The sequence below is a fragment of the Microcaecilia unicolor genome, chromosome 1, assembly GCF_901765095.1.
Source record: "Microcaecilia unicolor chromosome 1, aMicUni1.1, whole genome shotgun sequence".
Classification (NCBI taxonomy): domain Eukaryota; kingdom Metazoa; phylum Chordata; class Amphibia; order Gymnophiona; family Siphonopidae; genus Microcaecilia; species Microcaecilia unicolor.
In genome coordinates this window covers 637779223-637804282 of record NC_044031.1, presented here as the reverse complement: position 1 = coordinate 637804282, position 25060 = coordinate 637779223, and the positions used below count along the sequence as shown (strand labels likewise).

Genomic DNA, 25060 nt, shown 5'->3' with positions numbered 1-25060 from the left:
TTCTCCTCCCTTTTTAAAAATATATCTTCCTTTAAAGTAATGCCTATATGCTTCTCAGGAGATTTTAATCTTCCACTAGATGTTTGGATGGATAAACACTCCTCAGCAAAAAAAATTGAGACAAAAGCTGCTCAGACTTTAAAATCCCTCTTGACACAATTCAACTTGGTTGATCCATGGAGAATTTTCCATCCTGACACCAAAGAGTTTACTTTCCATTCACTACCACATAATAGCTTTTCAAGAATAGATTATTTTCTCCTCTCAGCTACTCTCTTACCGCAAGTCTTAAAATCTGATATACACGCTAGAGTCATATCAGATCATTCTCCCATCTCTCTTCACATAGCATTTTCAAATACACAAACATCAAAATCACCAATTTGGAGACTTAACTCTCAGATTTTGAGAGACGAGTCTATCAAATCCCGGTTAGAATCTTTCATATCAGAATTCTTTAAATTTAATCCTCCGGGTACAGCTGCCCCAATCACCATCTGGGAGTCATTTAAAGCTACCCTGCGAGGAGAATTCATCTCAATATCAGCTCATATTAAAAAACAACAAAATACTCTTATTAAAAATATGGAAACTGAGCTAAAGGACTATGAACAAAAATATCTCCTAGATCCAGATCAGAATCTTCTAAACTCTATTTATAAATTAAAATATGCTTATAATAAATTGTGCACTAGTCTTGCTAGAGAAGAAATCTTTCAGACCAAATCCAGATTCTATCTTGAAAGTAATAAAAGCAGTAAACTTCTTGCCAATTACCTTAAGCGTAAACGTATCAAAATTCAAATACCATCAATTAAAAATAATAAAAATAAAGTAACAACTATTACCCCGGATATCCTACAGACATTCTCTGAATTCTATCAAAAACTATATCAATCTGAATTTACTGGAGATTCAAAAGAAATAGAAGCTTTCCTCTCTCCTTTATCTCATCCTAAATGGTCACAAGCTGATAGTAATTTATTATCTAATTCGATTGAATTGAAGGAACTACTGATCGCATTATCTGATCTCCCATCTGGAAAAGCCCCAGGACCAGATGGATACCCAGTTGAAATGTATAAGATTCTCAAAAACTCTCTATCGCCGAATCTGCTGAGTCTATTCAATAATTTATCTCCCAATGAAACTAGTTTCAATCATTTCTCTGAGGCTGTAATAACAGTAATACCCAAACCAAATAAGGATCCCCAACTAGTCCAAAATTATAGACCAATATCTCTTCTTAATTCGGATTATAAAATATTTGCCAAAATTCTCTCCAATAGATTAAAAAAAATAATTGGAAAAATAATATCTCCCTCGCAAGTTGGATTTATGCCAAACAGGCTCATCACAGATAACTCAAGACTATTCTTTCACATTTCCCAAATAGCGAAAACTTGTCCTGTCCCTGCCATGGCCATGTCTCTAGACGCAGAGAAGGCATTCGACAGGGTCGAATGGCAATTCTTATTTGCAGTGCTTAAATGGTTTGGAGCCCCTGACAACTACATCGATAAAGTCAAGAGTACTATATACTAACCCATCTGCAAAAATTATAGCAAATAATACCCTGTCGGGATCCTTCATAATGGGTCGAGGAACCCGACAGGGTTGTCCACTTTCTCCGTTCCTGTTTAACTTAGTATTGGAACCTCTCTTAATTGCAATAAAAGAAAAACCTGACATTACCGGTATATCATACAAAAGTAAACAGTACAAATTATCAGCATATGCTGATGATATTCTTATTTATATCACCAATCCATCCTCTTCCATACCGGCATTACTTTCACTCATTAATAACTTCTCAGCTGTCTCAGGTTACAAAATCAATCAATCCAAATCTGAAGTCCTTCCACTCAACATTCTCATGTCAAAAGACTTGATTGATCCCTTCAAACTATCCTGGTCTAATAAATCAATTAGATATCTTGGTATCGATCTCTACTCCTCAATACATGACACTATCAAATTTAACTGTAATAACATATTGACCTTTCTCAAAAATCTTCTTTTATCATGGCACCCCTTAAATATTTCTTGGTGGGGAAGAATTGAAACAATCAAAATGATGGTAATGCCTAAAATCAATTACATACTCAGCATGATACCTGTATTATTTCATTCATCATTTTACAAACAAATAGACACACTCCTAACATCTTTCTTATGGAAATCTAAACAATCCAGAATTGCATTAAAAAAACTCAAAGCCCCAAAAGAAAAATTTGGTATCCTTTTTCCAGACTTTATGCTTTATCATAAAGCCTTCATAGCTCAGCAGGGATGTCAATGGTTTTCTACTAACATTGATTACACTCCTACTTGGCTATCGATAGAACAAAATATAGTTCAACCTTTTCACCTTCCCCATCTTCTTACATCTACATTAAGTGCATCACAAAAAGAAAATATAATCATCACTAACACCAAAATATGCCTTTTACACCTAGACGGTATCCTTGAGCATCCACTTAATAAATCTCTACATTCCTCACTATGGTATAATCCAGATTTTCTTATAGATAACAAACCTTTTTATTGGAAAATATGGTCTGATTGTAACATTTGGTATCTCAAAGATATATATAACAGCAAAGAAAAATCCATTAATTCATTCTCAGATCTCCAAACTAAATATAATATTCCTTCTTCACAATATTACAGATGGCTACAAATATCACAATGTATAAAATCATTTAGTAAAAAAAAGAAAATTCCTTCTCCTTCAACTCCCACAATATTCCAACTTTGTGAGACTCTACTTCACACAGGACATGTAGCATCCGCATTATACAAACTATTCTTGTCTTCCATCTATAAAAAACACAACACGCTAATACAAACTTGGGAGAATGACATACATATATTAGTTCCTGAACACATTAAAGATAAACTATGGCTCTCTCTCATCAAACCATTACCATCTGCTAACATATTACAATCAATGTATTTCCTCTACCATAGATCTGTGTGGACACCGAGGAAACTACACTCTGCACGTCTAACCCCCACAAACCTATGCTGGCATTGTAATGGAACATGTGGAACATTACTGCACATGTTATTTGATTGCCCTCATATTCAAAAATTTTGGAAAGCAATATGGACCATCATTAGTAAAATATTTGATTCAGATATTCCACTAACTTCTTCATTAATAATTTTGAAATCCTGTTCTCCAGAATTCACGTTGTCTCCCAATAATTACAAATTGTTTGACATATTAGTTACTATAGCACAACGTATGATTCTAAATAATTGGAAAACCTCTTCAGTGTTAAATGAACATTTCTGGTGGCAATCTGTTCTAATGTACCACAAGCTAGAATTGGCTTCCGCCACATTCACAGGATCAATAATTAAAACAAATACTGTATGGTCTCCAATTGCTTCCTATCTTGATTCCATTACAAATGAAACTATATAAATGATAACTACCTATCTTAGATTACTATTATAACTATAATTATATAATTCCTTGGCACACTATAATCCATTATATATCTCCATAATGCATCTTTATTTCTTTTGGTTAATGTTATGTACTATTTACATTGTACTAAAATCAATAAAAAAATCTTGGGAAAAAAAAAAGAAAGAAAAACAGCTACAATACAATATATAAACTATTGTACCACAGAAAAGTGACATATAAAAGAGTTTCGTAAAAAAAATGTCACTTTCTGCCTTAAAGCTTACATGCTTGAAAGCTAGTTCAGTATGCATGGCCATTTTTAAGCAGAGAAAGGGATAGCCACGTGCATTAACCGTTTCTAATTTGTTACCTTTATGGTTTCCTGAAGATGGGTCTGTGCAGTGCTGAGAGTCCTGCAGAAGTTTAAAGCTAGTAGCTCTTTCCTTCTTCTTTTCTTCCTTCTTTGCTGCCCTTCCTGTGGTGAGCTGTGTTATCTTTTAAACAAAACAAGTCGTTTTGATTAAACTCTATGAAAAACAAAATTCTCTAGCTCTACCGTTTAGAGGGTGGTTCCAATGTTCTGGGAAACAAGAGTGGCTCACTTCTAAAGGAGGAGTGATGCCGTTTGTGGGTTTGTAATGTGTTCAGTCAGATTAAGAAATGTTAATTTTGGACTGGTACTCATAGGTGTCAGTCTGTGCTTGAGTATAGATCTGCCCTGCGCCTTGACAGTATCCAGGGAGGGGTAAGTTCCATTGGGTTTAGCACCCCCCCCCCCCCCAATCATTTTGAAAAGTTCTCTCTCCTATGCTATTACTTGCTCATTGATTTTAAGTAGTAACATTAGGGAATAGAGTGTTGTGTGGTTGGTATTTTAGACTGATTCTGTGTGGTGGAGTTGAGAGTTATTAGTGGGATGGTTCCAAATAAAAAAATCTCAATCTCTAAGGGAGTCTTTCTCCTCCCCACTTCCATCCAGCGTCTGCCTTTCTCTCTCTCTCTCCCCTCCCCACTTCCATCCAGTGTCTGCAGTCTCTCTTTCTCTCCTCACCACTTCTATGATTCCAGCATCTGCTCCTCTGCTCTATCTCTCCTCATTTCCATCCAGCATCTGCCCCTCTCTCGCTCTCCATTTCACTTCCAACCAATGTCTGCTCCCTCTCTCTCCACCCCATTTCCAACCCGTGTTGGCCCCCTCTCCATTTCAGTCTAGCATCTGCTCCTCTCCACCCCTTTTCCAACCAACATCGGCCCCCCTCTCCTCCCCATTTCCATCCAGTGTCTGCCCCTCTCTCTCTCTGCTCCCCACTTCCATCCAGCGTCTGTCCTCTCTTTCTCTCTCCTCCCCATTTCCATCCAGCATCTGCTCCTCTCTCACTCTCCTCCCTATTTCCATCCAGTATCTGCCTTCTCTCTTCCTCTCCTCCCCACTTCCATCCAGCATCTGCTGCTCTCGCTCTCTCATTTCCATCCAGCATCTGCCCTCTTCATCCCACTTTCAACCAGTCTGTCCTCTCTCTCCTCCCCAATTCCATCCAGCATCTCCCTCCTCTGTCCTCCTTCCTCCCCAGTTGCATCCAGTATTTGCCCCATCTCTCTCCTCCCCACTTCCATCCAGTGTCTGCCCCCACTCTCCTCCCAACTTCCATCCAGCATCTGCTCCTCTCTCTCCATTTCACTTTCAACCAATGTCTGCCCACTCTCTCTCCACCCCATTTCCAACCAGCGTTGGCCCCCTCTCCATTTCAGTCTAGCATCTGCCCCTCTCCACCCCTCTTCCAGCCAGCATAAACCTCCTCTCCTCCCCACTTCAATCTAGTGTCTGCCCCTCTCGCTCCACCTCACTTCCAACCAGCATAGGCCCCCTCTCCTCCCCATTTCCATCAGCGTCTGCCCTGACACCCCCACCACTGCTGCTGCATTCCCAAACCAGCAGCAGCAGTAGTAACAAACCAAAATGCAGCATTCGAGACCTCACGGGATCTCTCTGTATGTGCCCAAGGCTGCCGGCTTTGTCCCAGAAGTGACGTTGAAGGGGTGCGGACCGGCAGTCACAGGTATATATAGAGCTGGTCAGGGTGGACCTGCGACTGCTATATTTTGTTTTTTTTGCTGCTTCTGCTGGTTCAGGAGAGCAGCAGCAGCAGTGGCAGAGTGGTGTGGGAGGTAAAAGAAACAGGTCCTGGTGTTCCAGCTGCACGATGAGGCTGAACAGCTGCATGGCCTCTTACCAAAACGTGTGTGGCCACGCAACTGTACAGCTTAGAGGGAACAGTGCTCTGCAGTTTGTTTTTTTTATGATTATTCTGCATGTTCCCGCTTGCACTGTCCTCTCTTTCCGTGACTATCAATTTATCCTACCAGCAGAATCCCGTACATGGTTGGAATTCATGAGGCAAAGAGCATTTTCTTCTTTAGAACCCCTTTTTTGTGGAATATGCTTCCCCTCTCACTACAGACAGAGGTTTCTGATAAACGGTTTAGGTTAACTTGTAAGAACTCACCTTTTTTTCCTCTGCCTTCACAGGTAGCAGGTGCTATCGGGGGACCAGTGGTCTACAAACTGTGTAGGGTCTTCTAGAACCAGAGAAACTGTTGCATCTGAGATTCCTGGCCTGTGAGGTAACAGGTTCCAGGGCTCAGGTGAATAAAACATTTATTTTCACGTTTGTATACCTTGTCTGGCTGAGTTATTCCCAGGAACACCCCCATAATCCTTGCCCGGGGTCTCACAGAGGGTAATGTTATAAGCAGCATTTTAACTCCATTTACATTTACTGCCAGATTCTGTGTAGGTCACCCAAATTTGGGCACAGCTCAGAGATCCATGGGTAAACTAATTAATCAGGCATTAACCATCAACAATGGGTGTTAATTGGCATTGATTAGGAGTTACCCAAGGATCTGCCCTATTCTATATTTTATGGTGCACAACTCCAAAAGGGGTGTGGCTAGGGAAGGGGCTTTCCCAGAATTTAGGCGCAATGTTATTGAATGTCATTTATGTGCCTAACTTCCAATAGTTGGGTGCCAGCATTTACCCCAGCTTTTGGCACGCGTAAGTGCCATGCCCAAAGTTAGTTGCGAGATGCTCACTGAGCTAAGTCTTCTGTGATCACATCATTTATAGTATTCTATTAATTACATATGTGAGTGTGAGCCCTGCCTGGGCTTCACCTGCACTTTTCGTGCTATAGGAGATATGTGCATACTTACAGGCAACATACCGGTATATCCACACATATGTGCACACACAGATATCTATATGCCAGTATTCCAATCATTTACACACCGATTCAGCATGCTTTACAGTAACCTCATTTATGTCTAAGGGAATAACGCTATGTATTTCCAACTTGGGAGTCATGCTTTAAAATGAAGGGTAAAGGGTCATGGATTTCATATACTGCCTTTCTGTGGGTAAATATATGTGGGTACTTTTTTCTGTCCCTAGTAGGCTCACAATCTAACCCCCCCTGTTTGCTAAGCTATGCTAGCGGCTGTGGTTCGCTTATGCTGATACAGCCCATTAACTTTGACTGGACCTGGTTGGTATTGCCATGCAGCAGCTGCTAGTGTGCCTAAGTAATCAGGGGGGTAAGTTTGTACCTGGGGCAATGGAAGGTTAAGTGACCTGCCCAGGGTTACAAGGAGCTGCCGTGGGAATTGAACCCAGTTCCCCAAGTTGTCAGCCCACTGCACTAACCATTAGGCTACTCTTATACTCCATAGATGACACAGGTTTAAAGTTTTGGAAGTGTCAGTACATCTGTCAATCAGTTCTTAAAAACATTATGTTATACTGCTTAATACAAATAATAAGCTGGGATCACGAACAGTTCGTTTTAGCCATTATGCAAAATGATAAGTGAAAATAACATCAGAACCCATTAACTGCACCTCTGAAAGAAGACATTGTATTGAGGAAAACATAGATGTTACAGAGTCATTATCATTCACAGGTTGCTTGAAATAAATTTTTATATCAATGTAGGCAAGGAAGAGATTGAAATAAATTTTGCAATTTCCCAAATAACTGATGTACAACTCACTAACAAATAATTTCAATTTAGATATAACTCATTAACAATGACTTAATAACTCATTTGCAACTCATTTCACAGATTCACATTTCAAGTTATCAGAATAGGGAAAAATAAATTAATATGTTTTACCAGAAATCAAATTTGTCTTTTTTTCAAAGAAAAACATAGAGGTTGTGTGACACTTGTGGTGGGTGACCCAGCAGGCTCTGTTACATAGGTGAGATGTAGGCTGTTCATGATACAGTTCAGATTTGTCTGGCTAGTTGTGAACTTGTCATGATATTGGGTGGCGGAGCTTCCATATTACAACCCGATTTAACATGGAGGAAAGTCCTCCATATCTGGAAGCCAAAGGACATTATTTTTTGTGCAATATCTAACAGAATAACATGCAGCACAACATGATAAACTGTTAAGCAACACACAGGAGGCAATTCTGTAACATGGTGCCAAAATGTATGCATCGTATTTCAAGTTTCTTATAAATATGCTGTACTGCCCAATTAGCAAACTTTGAGGTCCTTTTACTAAGGAACACTAATGGATTTGCCCATGCTAAATAAGATGCCCTTTATATTCCTAGGGGCATCTTATCATTTAGCATGTGCTACTGCTACATCCCTTAGCGCACCGTAGTAAAAGGATTCCTTTCTGAATGGTTTACAATGTACTCTAAAACAAATAGAAAGGAATCAGAAAAGCAGTTACAATATCAGCCATAGATGGAGTATATTAAAAAGATACATTTAACAAGTTAAAAAGAAAGGCAAGTAGCAGGAATTCACTGGCTCCCTACACTCTCGGCCTAAAAGCCAGCAAAACAGGGAGTTAGGTTATAAATGCGTCCCAAAACAAAAAGGTTTTTAAGTCAGTCTTAAATTTCGTCAAGCTGCGTTCTAGCCTTAAGCTGGCAGGAGGGGAGTTGGAATCATCAACCTAACTATCAGGATTTTCAGGAGTACTGAGCCTATTCTATAAGAACAATTACGTTTGTACGTGTTTTGTACGATGCAAATGTAAAGCTGCATCAGACTGCCAAAATTGAGGTCTTTAATGGCAATGCAATAATTTTACAATTGTTGCTTGGCCATTTACTGCCTGAGCACTTACTGCCACCTGTTTACCGCCGGAAACGCCTACTCCTCACCCCCGTGCTAGAAAATAATTATTTTCTGGCATGGGAAACAGTGTCCAGCAAACTCAGAACAAGCTACCTGTGTGGTAGCGCTACCGCTGCTTAGTAAAAGAGCCCCTAGACCATTTTAGCGTGTAAATATAGAATAACAATTAGGTGCATTTCTGCCATTTATGTGTGTGGACACTTAAGTTTAGGTAACCGTTATAGTATTATCTCCTCCCCCCCCCCCCCCCAAATTCTATCTTGATGGTGTGCAATTTTCTTTAATTGAATCCCCTTATTTTCTAACTCCTCTTACTCTCTTACCTATCTATGAGGGTCTTTTACTCAGGGCCACCGAGAGCCGGAGCCGGGCCCGGGACAAGGCCGCCCCCGGGCCCCCCCCCACCCGAGGTCACCGCCCACCCGAGACCGCAGGGCCCCCCTCCACCCGCTATCAGGCCGGGCCCTCGGAACTAACCTTAAGCCTCCTTTCACTTCACAGCAAGCAGCGGCAGGGCAGACCTCTCCTCCTTCCTTCCGTGCCCCGCCCTCACGGACGTTACGTCAGGTGAGGGCGGGACATGGAAGGAAGGAGTGGCCTGACCTGCTGCTGCGAAGTGAAAGGAGGCTTAAGGTTAGTTCTGGGAGTGACGGAGGGTGGGCCAGGTGGCGACAGAGGGTGGGCCAGGCGGCGGCGCTGGGCCCCCCTGGAGGCCCGGGCCCCAGGACATGTGTGTCCCCTGTCCCCCCCTCTTGGCAGCCCTGCTTTTACTAAGCCGAAGTAGCATTTTTAGCTCGCTGCAGAAATCAGCTGGCAGTGCACACTGAGACCCCCATTATATTCCTATGGGCGTCTCAGTGTTTACTGCTAGCTGATTTCTACTGTGAACTAAAAACGCTACTGCGGCTTAGTAAAAGACCCCCCCCCCTATATGTTCCATCTTTGCTTATACCCTACGTTGTCTATTAAAATGTTCTATTATGTATTGCATTTACATTGTGATGGTAGCATACTATTCCATATTTTGCATTGTTATTTGACTATTTTTACTGCTGTAATTATCTATTGCTTATATTTGACTTATTCTTGCTGTACACCGTCTTGAGTGAATTCCTTCAAAAAGGCGGTAAATAAATCCTGGTAAATAAATTGTAGAAAAACTCATATATTGGTCCAACAACCTTTAGTCTCCTTTGGTAAACATGAGTAAATGCTAATTTTGTTGATTCCCTGTCTATATACAGAATATAGTAATCAGGCTGTACAGTACTTCTAAATATTGTGCCTCATTCCTATTCCGCACCATCCTTATCTCTCAGGACATCTTGTTTTGCTCATTATTACTAACTATCAGTGGTACCAGTGAGGGAGGGTCAATATGAGGTCTGCATGGATCAATGTTGTTGTATAATGGGGCTGTCATAGCTGAAAAGTTGGCTTCCGGTCTGTATTGACTGTTTTCAGTATATGCTGGTGCTGGCATAGATGGGAATCTGGCTTCTGGTCTGTATTGATCATTTACATTATACATTGGTGGGGCCACAGGATTGAAGTTCATCTCTGGTTTGCATTCATTTTGCAGGATGACAACCGATTGCTAAAGAAAAGAAAACATTATGGTCAGGTTTATTGTTAATGTGAGTAATATCTTTTTTTCTTCTTCTAATTCTTCTTCTCCATTTTCTCATAATGTACCGCCATTCCCACCTCTATTTTCTTCATCTTCATACTCATCAACTTTCTACAATTATGACAGGCCTAATTGAAAATGTTTGAAGCATTAGAAATATCAATAAAATATCATAAAAACCTTCCACATCAACCACTCCCACCAACCCAACCCTCCTAACCCACTCAGACCCTAATCCCATCTAACTCAAATCCCTCAATTGCCTCATCAACTAAAATCCCATTTATAAACCAAACTTTTACCTTATTCTTGAATGCCATATTACTTAAAACAAAGTTCAAGTCCTGATTAAATCATAATCTTTCACCTTTTACTTGAATGACACCGTGGAAAGCAGTCTGAAGAGTACTTCAAGGATCACCATTATCACCAATACTCTTCAACATGATGATGATTCCACTGGCACAGTCCTTATCCAACCGAGGCCTCAACCCATTCATTTACACAGATGATGTTGCAATCTACATCCCCTTCAGACATGATCTGACAGAAATAACCAACAAAATCAACGATAGTCTGAACATCATGGACTCCTGGGCAAACTCATTCCAACTGAAACTGAACACCGAAAAAAACACATTGCCTCATCCTCTCCTCTCCATATAACAAATACAAACCCACAACCATAAATACTCCAGGAAATACCCTCCCTACCTCGGACAGTTTGAAAATACTCGGTGTCACACTCGATCACAACCTTACCCTCGACAGTCAAGTAAACTCTGTAACAAAGAAAATGTTATATTCAATGTGGAAGCTCAAATGATTAAAACCTTTCTTCCCAACAGCAACTTTTCAATACCTAATACAATCAATGGTCCTAAACCATGCAGATTATTGCAACGGAATCTACGCGGGCTGCAAAGAACAACTCATAAAAAAACTCCAGACTGCCCAAAATACACAGCAGCCAGGCTGATATTCAGCAAAACACGCTTCGAAAGTGCCAAACCCCTCTGAGAAAAGTTGCATTGGCTCCCAAAGAACGGATCATCTTCAAAATCTGCACTTTAGTCCACAAAATCATATACAGCGTAGACCCAGAATACATGACAGACCTCATAGACTTACCAATAAGAAACAAAGTCAGATCATCAAGATCCTACCTAAACCTACACTACCCAAATTGCAAAGGACTGAAATACAAAACAACTTATGCAGCCGGCTTCTCTTACATAAGTGCACAACTATGGAATGGGCTTCCAAAAGCTGTGAAAATAATCCACGACCACTTGAACTTCAGGTAATCACTAAAAACCAACCTCTTCAAAAAGGCCTACCCTATCGACCCCACATAACCCTCTTCACCTACCAACACAGTATGACTATGATCGCGCAGGACAACATGCAATCTTCATCTATTTCGACCCTCCACTTATACCTCCTACGATCACTATACAACTTTGTATTTGTTATCCACCGACTGGGCAAATGCCTTTGACGGTACTATGTAAGCCACATTGAGCCTGCAAATAGGTGGGAAAATGTGGGGTACAAATGCAATAAATAAATAAATAAATAAATAAATAAATAAATAAATAGCACTCAAAACGAAGATCAACATGTAAAGAGTTCAATAACTTGGATTCGCAGATCGCAAATGTCTGTATCTGGGTGCACTGCAACACTACTAGACACCTGAAGTGAAACTGCTATGAAGACCTCAGCAACTTCGAGGTCTGATATAAACACAAATGCTTCCTCAAATACAATGGACCTTCCAAAACAAAGCTCTGAATTCCAAACAAAGAACCTGAAGCTGAATACAGGCCTCAATAAAGTTAGTGAGAATTGATCAGATGCATTTTTATACATTACATAAGCGTGCCACTGTATTCTGGATCAGCCTCTGCCTCCTGATTTGCTATTTAGGAAGACCAGAATAGAAACTATTACAACAGTCAAACCTGGAAGTAATAAATGCATGGAGCAGAGATTCTAGAACCTGCCAGTGCAACAAAGACAATGCTGTCTAAGGAGATGTAAACTTGGAAAAGAAGCCCTGACAACAGTGACAACACTATCAAAGTTGCCATCAACACAATTGTAAACACAATTATCAGCATCCTTACCACCTTCCGCAGCACTAACATTTTCACTATTATAAATATCATCCTCCACTGTCATCATCATCCAAATCAAACTGTTTACCCTGATATCATAACCACCACACCGACTATCACCAAAACACTAACATCTCCCGTTAACATTAGCATCAATATCCTTATCAAAAGTATAAAGCCTCACTAGCACACAGTAACTGTCACTCCTGATGTGATTATTGGCTTGTGTGGTCCAAAGAATTATCGTAGCAACAGCATGAAAAGGTGTCAGAAGAGTTTGGGCAATGTATAGGGAGATGGAACTTACTTCGCTACGTCTTTTCAAAGCTGAGCTATAGACTTTCCTCTTTGAGGATGCTTATACCTAGTTTTCCTCTGATTAAGTCACTTGTGTCTGGCCTACAGACTTCCCTACATAAGTACATAAGTATTGCCATACTGGGAAAGACCAAAGGTCCATCAAGCCCAGCATCCTGTTTCCAACAGTGGCCAATCCAGGTCACAAATACCTGGCAAGATTCCAAAAAAGTACAAAACATTTTATACTGCTTATCCCAGAAATAGTGGATTTTCCCCAAGTCCCCTACCATATTATTTTCTCCTATACTTCCCCTCTTCCCTGTTTATATTGTACTTCTACCCTAGTTCCTTTTGTTTCATGTTAGTATTCTGTGTCAGTTGCTCCTTTCTTCTTTTTAGATTGTACGCTGCCCAGATGGTTTATTCTGTTGGACAGGATAGAAAGTAGAGAATGACACAGGGATAAAATTTGTCCCCGTCCCTGTGGATTCTGTCTCCGTCCCCACATGCCCCATCTCCATCCACGTCCCGTCTTCACAGGCCCTGTCTCCATCCCCGCCCCGTCTCTGCAGGTTCTGTCCCCGTCCCATGAGCTCTGGTCTCATCTGCAGAAGCCTCGAACACTTATGATTTTATATTTAAATCTTTTATTAAAGTATAAAAAAGAACAATATGCTGTGCAACTGTTGTATATAAATTACAAATAGAAAACAATAATAATGAGCAGCTATAATAAACCTTCCCACCACCACCACCCTCTACCCTTCCAACCCCAACAATAGTTGACTTCTACTACCCCAAGGAATCCTAATCCACCCTGTTCAAATGTCCAGGGGTACAAAATACAATGGAGAAATTTGCCTATGAAACACTGTTATGATTTTTTAAATCTGTGGATGAATGAGAAGTCAATAATCTCAGGATTCAGTCTAGCTGTCCTGTCTTCCACAGTCCCTCCTGCAATAGAAGTTGTCTTCTTAGAAGATGTGCTGGTAGCAGGATGTACAGGATCCCCAATGCAAATTTTGCTAGCTGTGACCAGCATGTTTGCTTGTTTTTCTAAAAAATATTGTTGTCTACATCAATCAAACATAAATAACAGTCCAGTTCATTAACAGGCTTCAAAGTAGAAAGTGACATGGGGACAAAGTTTGTCCCTGTCCCCATCCCCATGGTTACTGCGGGTCCCCGTCCCCATGTCATTCTCTAATAGAAAGTCTTTAATAAACCTGAAACATGGAAACAATGGGTTCACTGCTCCACAAACAATACTTGTTTCCTTCCTAGTGCACCTCCCCATCTTCTTTTTTGGCTCAGAAACCAAATTTTATCTCCACTGACTCCTGGTACAGTACCACAGCTCCTCTCCCTGGTCTTGACTCTGACTCAGTTGTCTGCAGTGGCTACTCACTCAGCCACTGGAGTCATACTGGGCAGGTAGGCTGGTTGGCGTGCATTGAGGAGCTAGGCTTATGATTCCTATGTCTGATCCAGCTGGTAAATGTATGGCACTCTTACTCAGAATGTCATCTCTGATATTTCCAGGCAGATGGTGGAAGACACACATGCAGCTTTGCCCCTGAGATCACTGAAGTAGTGACAGTCTTATGTTAGGCAAAACAAAGAAGTAGGGTATTTGATGACACTTCCAGCATAAAACCAAGGAACTGTGGTATCCAACAGAATGACGTTTACTATATAAAGAACACTTCTGAGACTCGACACATTTCCTTGATTTCATCTAGGAACTTTACCTTCCTAGTATGTACTGATATTACATTTACACAGTCAATATCAGGTGTTTTGTATCCTGCAGAATTTTTAGTCTATTCAATTCTAGGCCCTCCTTAACATATAATGCTACCCCTCCATCAATTTGTTCCACTCTATCACTGCGATATAATTTGTACCTTGGTATGACAGTGTCCCATTGGTTATCCTCCTTCCACCAGGTCTCAGAGATCTATCTTTTTTTAGTGCAATATATACTAACTCTCCCATCTTATTTCTTAGACTTCTGGCATTTACATACAGACATTTCAAACAATGTGTGTTATTCCTATTTACAACTTACTCAGCAGTTGACACTGATAATTAGAACAATTTAGAGATATCTGTTGGAGGGGTTCCTACTCAGGGTTGGTGGGGGTGCTCGATTAGGAGGACTGGTCATTGGTGGATTTTCCTTTAGATATGGGGCAGCAGCCAAAGGACATAGCCAGAAAATTTTTACATGGGGTGTGTCTCCCCCCCCCCCCTCCATACCTTAAAATCCTCTCTGCTGCAGTTTTGACACGGGCAGCGGCACTCATAGGCTGTCGGTGGCCTGCACTGGGACTTCCTTCCTGAACTGTGCCACCCAGAAGTCCCGGTGCATGCCATGGACAGCCTACGAGTGCCGCTGCCCGGGTGAAGACTGCAACAGAGAGGATTTTAAGGTAGAGTCAGGGGGCGGGTCTGACAGGGGGTGCTTATGCCACTGATGCACTTAGTTTAAATACACCACTGCATGGTTGCACTTAATGCTCTATTGGCAGTTGTGATAGCTAGCATGTGATACCATCTCATGCTCTATCTTTCAATGGTATCCACTCCCCATCTCCTCCCATGAACTTTCCTTATCTGCAGCATGCATGGGATTCTCACCTGTTGGCTGGTTTTTAGCATAGTAACATAGTAACATAGTAGATGATGGCAGAAAAAGACCTGCGCGGTCCATCCAGTCTGCCCAACAAGATAAACTCACATGTGCTACTTTTTGTGTATACCTTACCTTGATTTGTACCTGTCCTTTTCCGGGCACAGACCGTATAAGTCTGCCCAGCACTATCCCCGCCTCCCAACCACCAGCCCCGCCTCCCACCACCGGTTCTGGCACAGACCATATAAGTCTGCCCAGCACTATCCCCGCCTCCAAACCACCAGTCCCGCCTCCCACCATCGGCTCTGGCACAGACCGTATAAGTCTGCCCAGCACCATCTCCGTCTCCCGTCACCGACTTTGCCACCCAATCTCGTCTAAGCTCCTTAGGATCCATTGCGTGTAAATTCTAGTTATTGCAAATTAGTGCTCATTTGTGCTTGTTTAGTGCTGTTATCAATGCTGATTAGCTTGTTAAGCCAATTAAGTTACGTGTGGTGTTATAGAATACGCCTAGATTTCGGCGCAGATCTCTAGGTGTACTATATAGAATCCGGGGGATTGGGAAGAATAATCCAAATCATGGTTACCTGATGCTAGGGTCCACCTTGAGTCAGCACTCAAGAAAAAGGTCTAGGTGTCATTGTAGACAGTACGCTGAAATCTTGTTTCCAGTGTGCAGCAGTGGCCAAAAAAGAGCAAACAGGATGCTAGAAATTATTAGGAAAAGGTTACAAAATAAGACCAAGAATATTATAATGCCTCTGTATCGCTCCATGGTTCAACCTCACTTTGAGTACTTCACTCAATTCTGGTTGCTGTACTTCAAAAAAGATGTAGCGGAATTAGAAAAGGTTCAAAGAAGAGTGACCAAAATGATAAAGGGGATAGAACTCCTCCCATATGAGGAAAGGCTAAAGAGGTCAGGGCTCTTCAGCCTGGAAAAGAGAGGGCTGAGGAGAGATATGATTGGGGTCCTCAGAATCCTGAGTGTTATAGAACTGTTAAATCGATTTTTCACTAGTTCAAAAAAATATAAAGACTAGGGAATACTCAATGAAATTACATGGAGATGCTTTTTAGTCAAATAGGAGGAAATGTTTTATCACTTAAAAGACTAGTTAAGCTCTGGAACTCATTGCCAGAGGATGTGGAAATAGCACAAGTTCCTGAAGGAAAAAGTCTATAGTTGTTATTTAGATGTACATGGGGGAAGCCATTGCTTGCCCTGGAATTGGTAGTATGGAATGTTGCTATTAATTGGATTTCTGCCAGGTGCTTGTGACCTGGATTGGCCACTGTTGGAGGCAGGACAGAGGGCTAGATGGACCATTGCTATGACCCAGTATGGCTATTCTTATGTTCTTATGACCCAGTAGACCATATCCGAGATGCAGAATGACTACCCTGCATACAGTAGAATTTGGAATGGGTAAACATTATTACCCCTATGGAATGGCTTAAAGTAACAGCAAAGGAGTTGGAAAACAGGTTAAAAACAGTCTCAAATTGGAAGAGTCCTGGCTCACATGGAGAGCAATTTTTGTCTCAAATAGTTAATATCCCTCCACCAAGATATGGCAAACAGCAAATATCAATTGATCAGACAGCCAGATTTGACATACATTGTACACTGCTCTGATAGTTTTCTCATGAGCGTTATATTAAGTATGAAATAAACTTGAAATAGGACATAGGCTGATATCGGGCAGAAAACTTCTTATTCCAAAGGGAGATCCAAAGAACATTCCTAAAAATTACAGACCGATAACTTGTCTGTCTACAGTCTATAAGCTGTTCACTGCAATAGATGCTCATAGAATCTATGATCATATAGACTCTAATAACAACATGGCATTAGAGCAGAACGGCAGCAAGAGAAGCATTTGGAATGAAAGACCAATTAATGTAGAATAAAGCCATTATGGGCAGTGCTAAGAAAAGCAGAAATCTTATTACAGCTTGGCTTGACTTTTGACAGTGTCCCAAATTTCTCGATAATAAATTGCCTTAATGTACAAAATAAAGCCTGACTTGATTAAATACATCAAGTTCACCATGAAAATGTGGTAAAACTATGCTCCACCTGCAGTATGGAGATGGACACTTGTCAGGTGAATTTTCAAAAGAGAAAGGCGCCCATCTTCCAACACAAATCGGGAGATGGGCATCCTTCTCTCAGGGTTGCCGAAATTGGCATAACTGAAAGCCAATTTTGGGCGTCCTCAACTGCTTTCCGTTGCGGGGATGACCAAAGTTCCCGGGGACATGTCGGCAGTGTACCGAAGGCGGGACGGGGGCATGCTTAACAGATGGGCGTCCTCGGCCGATAATGGAAAAAAGAAGGCCATCCCTGACAAGCATTTGGCCGACTTTACTTGGTCCCTTTTTTTTCGTGACCAAGTCTCAAAAGGTTGCCCGAACTGACCAGATGACCACTGGAGGGAATCGGGGATGACCTCCCCTTACTCCCCCAGTGGTCACCAACCCCCTCCCACCCAAAAAAAATGTTTTTAAACATTTTTTTCCAGCCTCTATGCCAGCCTCAAATGTCATACCCAGCTCCATCAAAGCAGTATGCAGGTCCCTGGAGCAGTTTTTAGTGGGTGCAGTGCACTTCAGGCAGGTGGACCTAGGCCCATCCCCCCCTACCTGTTACACTTGTGCTGGTAAATGTTGAGCCCTCCAACCCCCCCCCCAAAAAACCCACTGTACCCACATGTAGGTGCCCCCCTTCATCCATAAGGGCTATGGCAGTGGTGTACAGTTGTGGGGAGTGGGTTTTGGGGGGCTCAGCACACAAGGGAAGGGAGCTATGGACTTGGGAGCAATTTGTGAAGTGCACTGCAGTACCCCCTAGGGTGCCCGGTTGGTGTCCTGGCATGTGAGGGGGACCAGTGCACTACGAATGCTGGCTCCTCCCATGACCAAATGCCTTGGATTTGGTCATTTTTGAGATGGTCGTCCTCGGTTTCCATTATCGGCGAAAACCAAGGTCGCCCATCTCTAAAGTCGGCGATCTCAACATTTAGGTCGACCATCTCTAAGGTCAACCTAAATGTTAGATTTGGGTGTCCCTGACCGTATTATCGAAACGAAAGATGGACGCCCATCTTGTTTCAATAATACGGGTTGCCCTGCCCCTTCGCCAGGACGTCCTTAGAGATGGTCGTCCCCGTTCGAAAATGCCCCTCCACGTCATTCCTAACATTAAGATTCAGCAAGGAAGACTCCCTGTTCCTGCTTCTGTTTTATTTGGCACTTAATTCACTGAGTACTCTTATTATTAACTCCTTGGGCTATAGGTTTAGCCTTACTCCAAAAGATGCCAACAATCCAGAGGTTACATCATGCTTACTGTTTGTAGATGACCTGAAATTCTACCTTTCCAGCGACCAGCAATTAGCAGAACAACTTCAAGTGGTGAAAAACTTTTCAGATGACAACAAGATGACTTTTGGGCTGGACAAATGTGCTAAGGTGATTTTCCTCAGGGGAAAATTGAGCAAAACTGAAAACATCTCTCTGACTGAACAAGAAGGTATATAATAAATATCTAGGAGTGGAGGAAGGAACAACTATCAAGCAGAAATCCTTGAGAGAATCAGTAAAGAATCTCATAGGAGACTAAAAGTGATACTGAAGAGTACATTAACATCACAGAATAAGATACAGACTATTAATCAACTAGTCCTTCCTGCACTGTAATACAAATTTGGTACTGTAGACTGGCCTCTTAAAGACCTTGAAAAACTAGATGTGCAAACGAGAAGACTCCTCCATGCCCAAAAGGTCATCTACAAGAATTGGTATATGCCCAGACTGTACATACCTAGATCTGAAGGAGGGATGGGTCTCATAGATTACACATATCAAGCTACTATCTTAGGCCTCCAGGCTTCCCTAATGGCATCGTACAATCCCAATGCACCAAAGATGTTGCAATATGAAAGAAAACTTCCAGAATTCAGTTCCATCATTAAAGTTGGACAAGCATTCCAATGAGTAGAAGGAATGGGTGAAAATTCATCAGTACCAAAAGAGAAGGAAGCAACAGAATTTGCAAAGGAAAAGAAAAATCTCTTCAAGGAATTGGATTAGCAGGGAAAAAAAAACAACAAGTAGCAAATATGTAAGTACAGTGGGAAACACAAAATGTTACTCCAGGAACCATTCGTGGATCAACATCAGACACATGAATGGTTAAGGAAAGGTGAATTGAGCGATTGACAGTTGCAGTCCAGGACAGTGGATTTCGGATGAGATAGTTTACAGCATTTACTGAAAAACTGGTGCAACAGAAATCTGTAGATTTTGTAAGAAAGCACTAGAAACAGTTACTCATCTCATGGCTGGCTGCGAAGTGCTGAAGCAGGAAATATTTATACAGAAATGCACAACAAGGTGGCATGTTTCATTCACTGGAAACTCTGTAAGCAATACAACATCAGAGTACCAGAAAAGCATAGGGATCATAACCCTAAGAGAATTGTGGAAAATGAAGAGGTTATGATTATCTGGGACATCGCCATCCAGACTGATAAAAAGCTGGATGCAAGAAACCAGATATAGTGGTAAAAGTGAAAAAAAGCACCAGAATGGCATTAATTATAGAGGTGTTGGTCCCAAGCAATTACTCAAAGAATTGCATAAAGAGGGAGATGATCTTCAAGTACCAAGAAATGCAGTTCAAGTCCAAGAAAATGTGGCAGAAAGATACAGAAATATTTCCCTTCATTTTGGGTGCCAAAGGCTTGATCAAAAAGAACTTCCAAGCGCAGCTGGAAAAGTTGCTTATGCATGTTACATCTTATGAACTCCAGAAAGAAGCACTTCTTGGCACAATGTAAGTACTAAGGTGAGCGTTAGCAGTAAATTTGAGAAACTGAGAACATACTCCATATACCCTGGCTTAGGAGTGAGATTCATTGCTGTCACAGTTATGCACAAAAATAAGCCATTTGGAGAAATTGCTGAATGCTATGAAATCATAGAAATGATATGACTGAAGGCAAACAATTGTCTTCTCCTGCCTACTTGACGGTTTTAACTACTTTTGCACTTCTGGTTGCAATTAGGGCTTTAACATATGATAAAACCAACAGGAATGAACTAGCCAAATTGTATAGATTGCATAGATTTTTTTTCAATTTGGTTTTGAAAATGATAAAACAAGTGCTACTGGTGTTTCTATGCTGCTTTTTCAAAAGAAAAAAAAAACACATCCTTAGACCCCAGGGAAATAATCTGTCAAATCAGCTGGTGTTACAGGATTATAATATAATACACAGTATGCATCCATAGAGCAAAAAGATAGAAAAAAATAAAGATGTCACTCAAAGCAGATGGTTTGTAGTCTGAGGGCTCTGCATTATATACTAGAGATTTAATCGGAGATAACTAGTTTACTGTAATTACCATGTTGGAGTTGGAGCTGCAACATACAGCTTTGCACCCAAATGCGGAGGTGGATATCGAGATGAAGAACTCCAGGAGCATCAGAAGCAGAAGGACACCTTGAATTCCATGAATGGCCCTCTATGAAGAAAACAAAGGAGGAAAATATTTGCTTAATTTCTATACTTTTTTATTTTTAAGCATTGGGATTTTATTAACCGCCTTTATGAAGAGATTCACCCAAGGCAGTGTACAACATAGCTTGACACAAACAAATTACAGTGTGTTAACAACATAACAACAGTAAAACATCTATTTAAGCTCTGGGTATAAGCCCCTGCCACAATCTAACCAGTGTATTACAGAGCTCGAATGTGTTATACCTATGGTACAGCTTATACACAATACTCCAAAACAGAAAATACAATGCTCAGTGCTCCAAAACAGAAACCGGACTATATTCAAAATGAGTTCACCGGCAGATAACCAGTCATTTTCAGCGACACTTAACTGGTTATTGACACTTAAAATGGCCAGTTAGTGCTGATCTTTAAGCTGGCTACATTGGGGGGTGTTCCGAGGTCGTGACTCATTAAGTTCAAATATTTAGAACTTAACCTGCTAGGCATAGTAGATAAACAGTTAAGAAGAAGTTTTCAACACTATTTGCAACATGCTATTTCGGCATGGCCAGTCCGGCCACTTCACATCTCTTCCTGCCTCAATGGGTTCTAATTGTGCCATGCTTATTTCTCCTGGTCTGGATGGGTATTACAACCGCTCCCCATCATGGATTGCCTTGCCGATAGCTGTTCAAGCCACTCTGAACATCTCAGCATCTGGAATCTACCTAAGATCAGCCTATCTCGGAAAGCCAACTTCAGAAATTCCACATATTACCTACAGTCCTTCCTAATAACATGTCCATTGACCTTTTTTAGTCTCTCTTACCCTTTTCCTTTTTCTTCTTACCCTGTTCCTTCTCTCCTCTTTCAAGTAATTGTAATTGTATACCACTGGTCTGGCGATAACCTTATCAGTACATTGTAAGCCACTTTGAGTCTGCATACATGTGAAAAAAAAGTGGGGTATAAATGTGCATAAAATAAATAAATAATAAACAGGACCACATAAAAAGCAGTCCTACCTTTATCTGCCAAACAATGGTCAGTTAAGTCTGAATATCAACTTAACTGGGTATGCGCTATGAAGCTTTTAAGAAAATGGTAATTTAATGCTGAATCCCTCACAGGAACCGGCATTGAATTTACGGTGTTAGCCTTGGCGGTGGACAAAAAAATGCTATCCACCGCTGGCTGACTATCACCCAGAAATCTTTTTGCTACGATCAAAATATGTACAGGCATGCACTTCTAAGGACAGAATTTGCAACCCTGTTAAAACTTCTGAGACAGCAATTTGGCTGAAGCGAGACAAAGGAATGTGAGCTATACAACAAGGACTCTCGGTCATAGCGACCTTAATCTTCCTGAATTCTGGGAATAATCCATAGAATAATGCCAAAAAAAAACACATTCCTGAGGTTCCTTTAGTCACAACTGAGGGCAAAGGCCAATCATCTTCTGCGATGTTATCAAATCATCAGAAACAGTGCTGATATCAAAATGATATAAAAGAGTTTCTGCTGTGGCAAGAACTCACTCATCTAAGCTCAGCTCATCATCCTATCATTGACTCATCAAACTTTCTACACTTCAGAGCAGGCACTGCCTGTGATGATCATCTGCAGTTCCAGTCATTCTCGGGGAGGAAGAGACTTGCATCACTGACCCCGGTTGTGTAAATCAAGCTCAGCTCTATAATCATTATTGGGTAAGAAAAACCTGGCACAAATTTTGTGTCTCAGGGAGTATGTGTTTATTACAATACCTAATTATGGTTTATTCTGTGCATTTAAAAACTTTTATTCTAACCTTTATTCTAAACACTTTGACTTACAGAATCCTAGTTATCTATGTTTTTATTTAAGTTTATATGTCATAGTTGTAAATACTTCTTTTTTTGGCTGTTACAATACTATTTCATATTTTGCTTTTGAAAACAAAACTTTTACATTATGTTGCGAATACTGCTTATCAGTGAAGAAGGAATTTGAGCTCGGAACAACTAAACAGGAGGCATGATATTAAATTATGTATAGCACTCTGTATATATTAATAACTGTATTTCTCTGTCCTACATTGTCCATCAGTGGTTGGGTTACCTTCCACTCCATGGAAGCCCTTTAGCTGGGTGCTTTCTCAGAAGCCAGACATTCCTTCCCCTTAAGTTTACCTTCCAAGTCCTCAGAAAGTCTTTTGGCTGGCTGCTTTCTTAGGGGTCAGGCATTTCTTCCATGTCTGGGTTACCTTCCCAAACCACCAGAAGAACGTCAGCTGGCTTCAGGTCCATCCACCCCTCCTCCCCCATTGCTTGCTCCTCTGCATCTTTCTAGCTCTGAGCTGGGTGGCAGAGTTGCCAGATGGTGAAACTTTTCCAACCCAAAAGCAGCCCAAAAGTCACCCAAAAATAGCCCAATATTAATATAAATATTAATAAGGCCAATATGAATATTAATGAGGTCAATGTAAATATTAATAAGGTAATCATAATCATCATAAACAGAATCAGCAGTAGCATAATCATCAGAATCATAATTAGCATAATCAGCACCATAATGTGCAGTATCATCATATTATAATTAGAACAGTGAGATTAAATAAAAATGCTATCAACAATAAAGCACGACAACATGGTTGCAACAACTCATAGCTCTGGCTCCCTCCCCCTTCCTCCACCCTCCTCCGTCCCGGACTCACACGCTTTCTTCTGCCTCCTCCGGCTCCGTCCTTCTCTCTGGTGGTGGCTGCGGGTCCCCCTCTCCTGATGATCTGCTCTGACAGCAGATCAGGAGGGGACCTTCCACCAGAGCCAACACCATCCATCTGGCGCCATCTGTCTCCTGTCCTAAGTCCTGCCCCTCGCCTCCTCTGGCTGGCTGTGGCCGGGGACCGGTGTGCAGGCTATGTGCAGGAGCCGCAGTGGGGTGGCACAAAGACTTGACCACCACACCATTCTGCGGCCAGGACGCAGGGCAGGCCACATGGAGGAGCTGTGGTCAGGGGGGCACAGAGGACTGACCACCACTGAGAGAAAAAAGGTGTGCAGTACGCACACAGCACACGCATCGCCACCGCCGTACCATGAGGACACAGCAGCACTGAAATGGCACTGGAATCGATGATGATCATCATGGATCCTGCCTCTCTTGCCCTCCTATTGGTCCAATTAGGACCAATAGGAACGAGGGAAGTTCAGGGCAGGGTCAGGGAGTCAAAGATGAGCAGCACTGGGAGAGTGGTAAGAGTGGTAAGATGGTGACCTGAAGTTTGTATGCCCAACGGCCCAGCTGCCCTCTGAAGTTTCGTATTCTTTACATAAATTTCTTCTCTGCAATTGCAGTTACCTTAACTGAGAGGAAGGGGAAAACTGGCGGTCAGCCGCCGATGGCCAGCGTTTTGTCCACTGAGCAGCAAGTGCGGGACCGCTGCGCGATGAACTGCCCACAGATGAAAGGGTTGGCGAGTCCTTTGATTAGCGCCAGCGAAGGAGCATCAACGCTCTTGGACCTGGAAAAAACAACTCCATCGCTCCCGAATCATTCAACCACCATGTCCAAAGGAGTGGACGAGTGAGTTAGAGGCATATGCTGAAATGGAGGACGTTTACAGCAGAACCCAAATCGGCGGAACCACTTCTAAACACCTAAGAGAAATCAACTTGGAGTTTTTGGCTCCTGTGGAGGTTACATTGAATACCATCTGGAAGGTGCTTCGGGACCTAACAGTGGCAGTAAATAATTTTGTTTCAGATATAATTTTATTAGAGAGCTACATGAACAATTTAACTGAACCCTTTGAGAGTGAAAAATTGATATAACAAATGATTCTACACGAGCAAGAAGTGGTTATGATTTTGAAAATGATAATAGACCAGAAACTCTGAATAATAAAATGAACATTATTATAGATGATTAATATCGAGATTATTGTTTTTCCCAGAGTTCCGGGTATGACTCCAAAAGTAAATTTAAAACAAATCGGAGAAAATTTTTCTTCATCCAGCACATAATTAAACTCTGGAATTCGTTGCCAGAGAATGTGGTGAAGGCAGTTAGCTTAGCAGAGTTTAAAAAGGGGTTAGATGGTTTCCTAAAGGACAAGTCCATAAACCACTACTAAATGGACTTGGGAAAAATCCACAATTCTAGGAATAACATGTATAGAATGTTTGTACGTTTGGGAAGCTCGCCAGGTGCCCTTGGCCTGGATTGGCCGCTGTCGTGGACAGGATGCTGGGCTCGATGGACCTTTGGTCT

General features: G+C 41.6%; 2 protein-coding genes across 4 annotated transcripts in view; both read right to left on the bottom strand.

Annotated features, from left to right (window-relative positions):
• The window catches only part of LOC115481962 (membrane-spanning 4-domains subfamily A member 4A-like), an 86462-nt gene extending 82465 nt beyond the window's left edge, over window positions 1–3997 (bottom strand). The window contains exon 1 of the mRNA XM_030221468.1: window positions 3795–3997. The gene's annotated coding sequence lies outside the window, so the exon portion shown is untranslated. The remainder of the gene's footprint in view (window positions 1–3794) is intronic.
• Window positions 3998–9521: 5524 nt separating this feature from the next.
• The window catches only part of LOC115460509 (membrane-spanning 4-domains subfamily A member 15-like), a 117435-nt gene continuing 101896 nt past the window's right edge, over window positions 9522–25060 (bottom strand). For all 3 annotated transcript variants that reach the window (XM_030190278.1, XM_030190280.1, XM_030190281.1), the window contains exons 6-7: window positions 20704–20823; window positions 9522–10188 (exon numbers count right to left, since the gene is read on the bottom strand). In XM_030190278.1, the coding sequence (XP_030046138.1) occupies window positions 9907–10188; window positions 20704–20823 (402 nt within the window). In that variant the 3' untranslated portion in view covers window positions 9522–9906. The remainder of the gene's footprint in view (window positions 10189–20703; window positions 20824–25060) is intronic.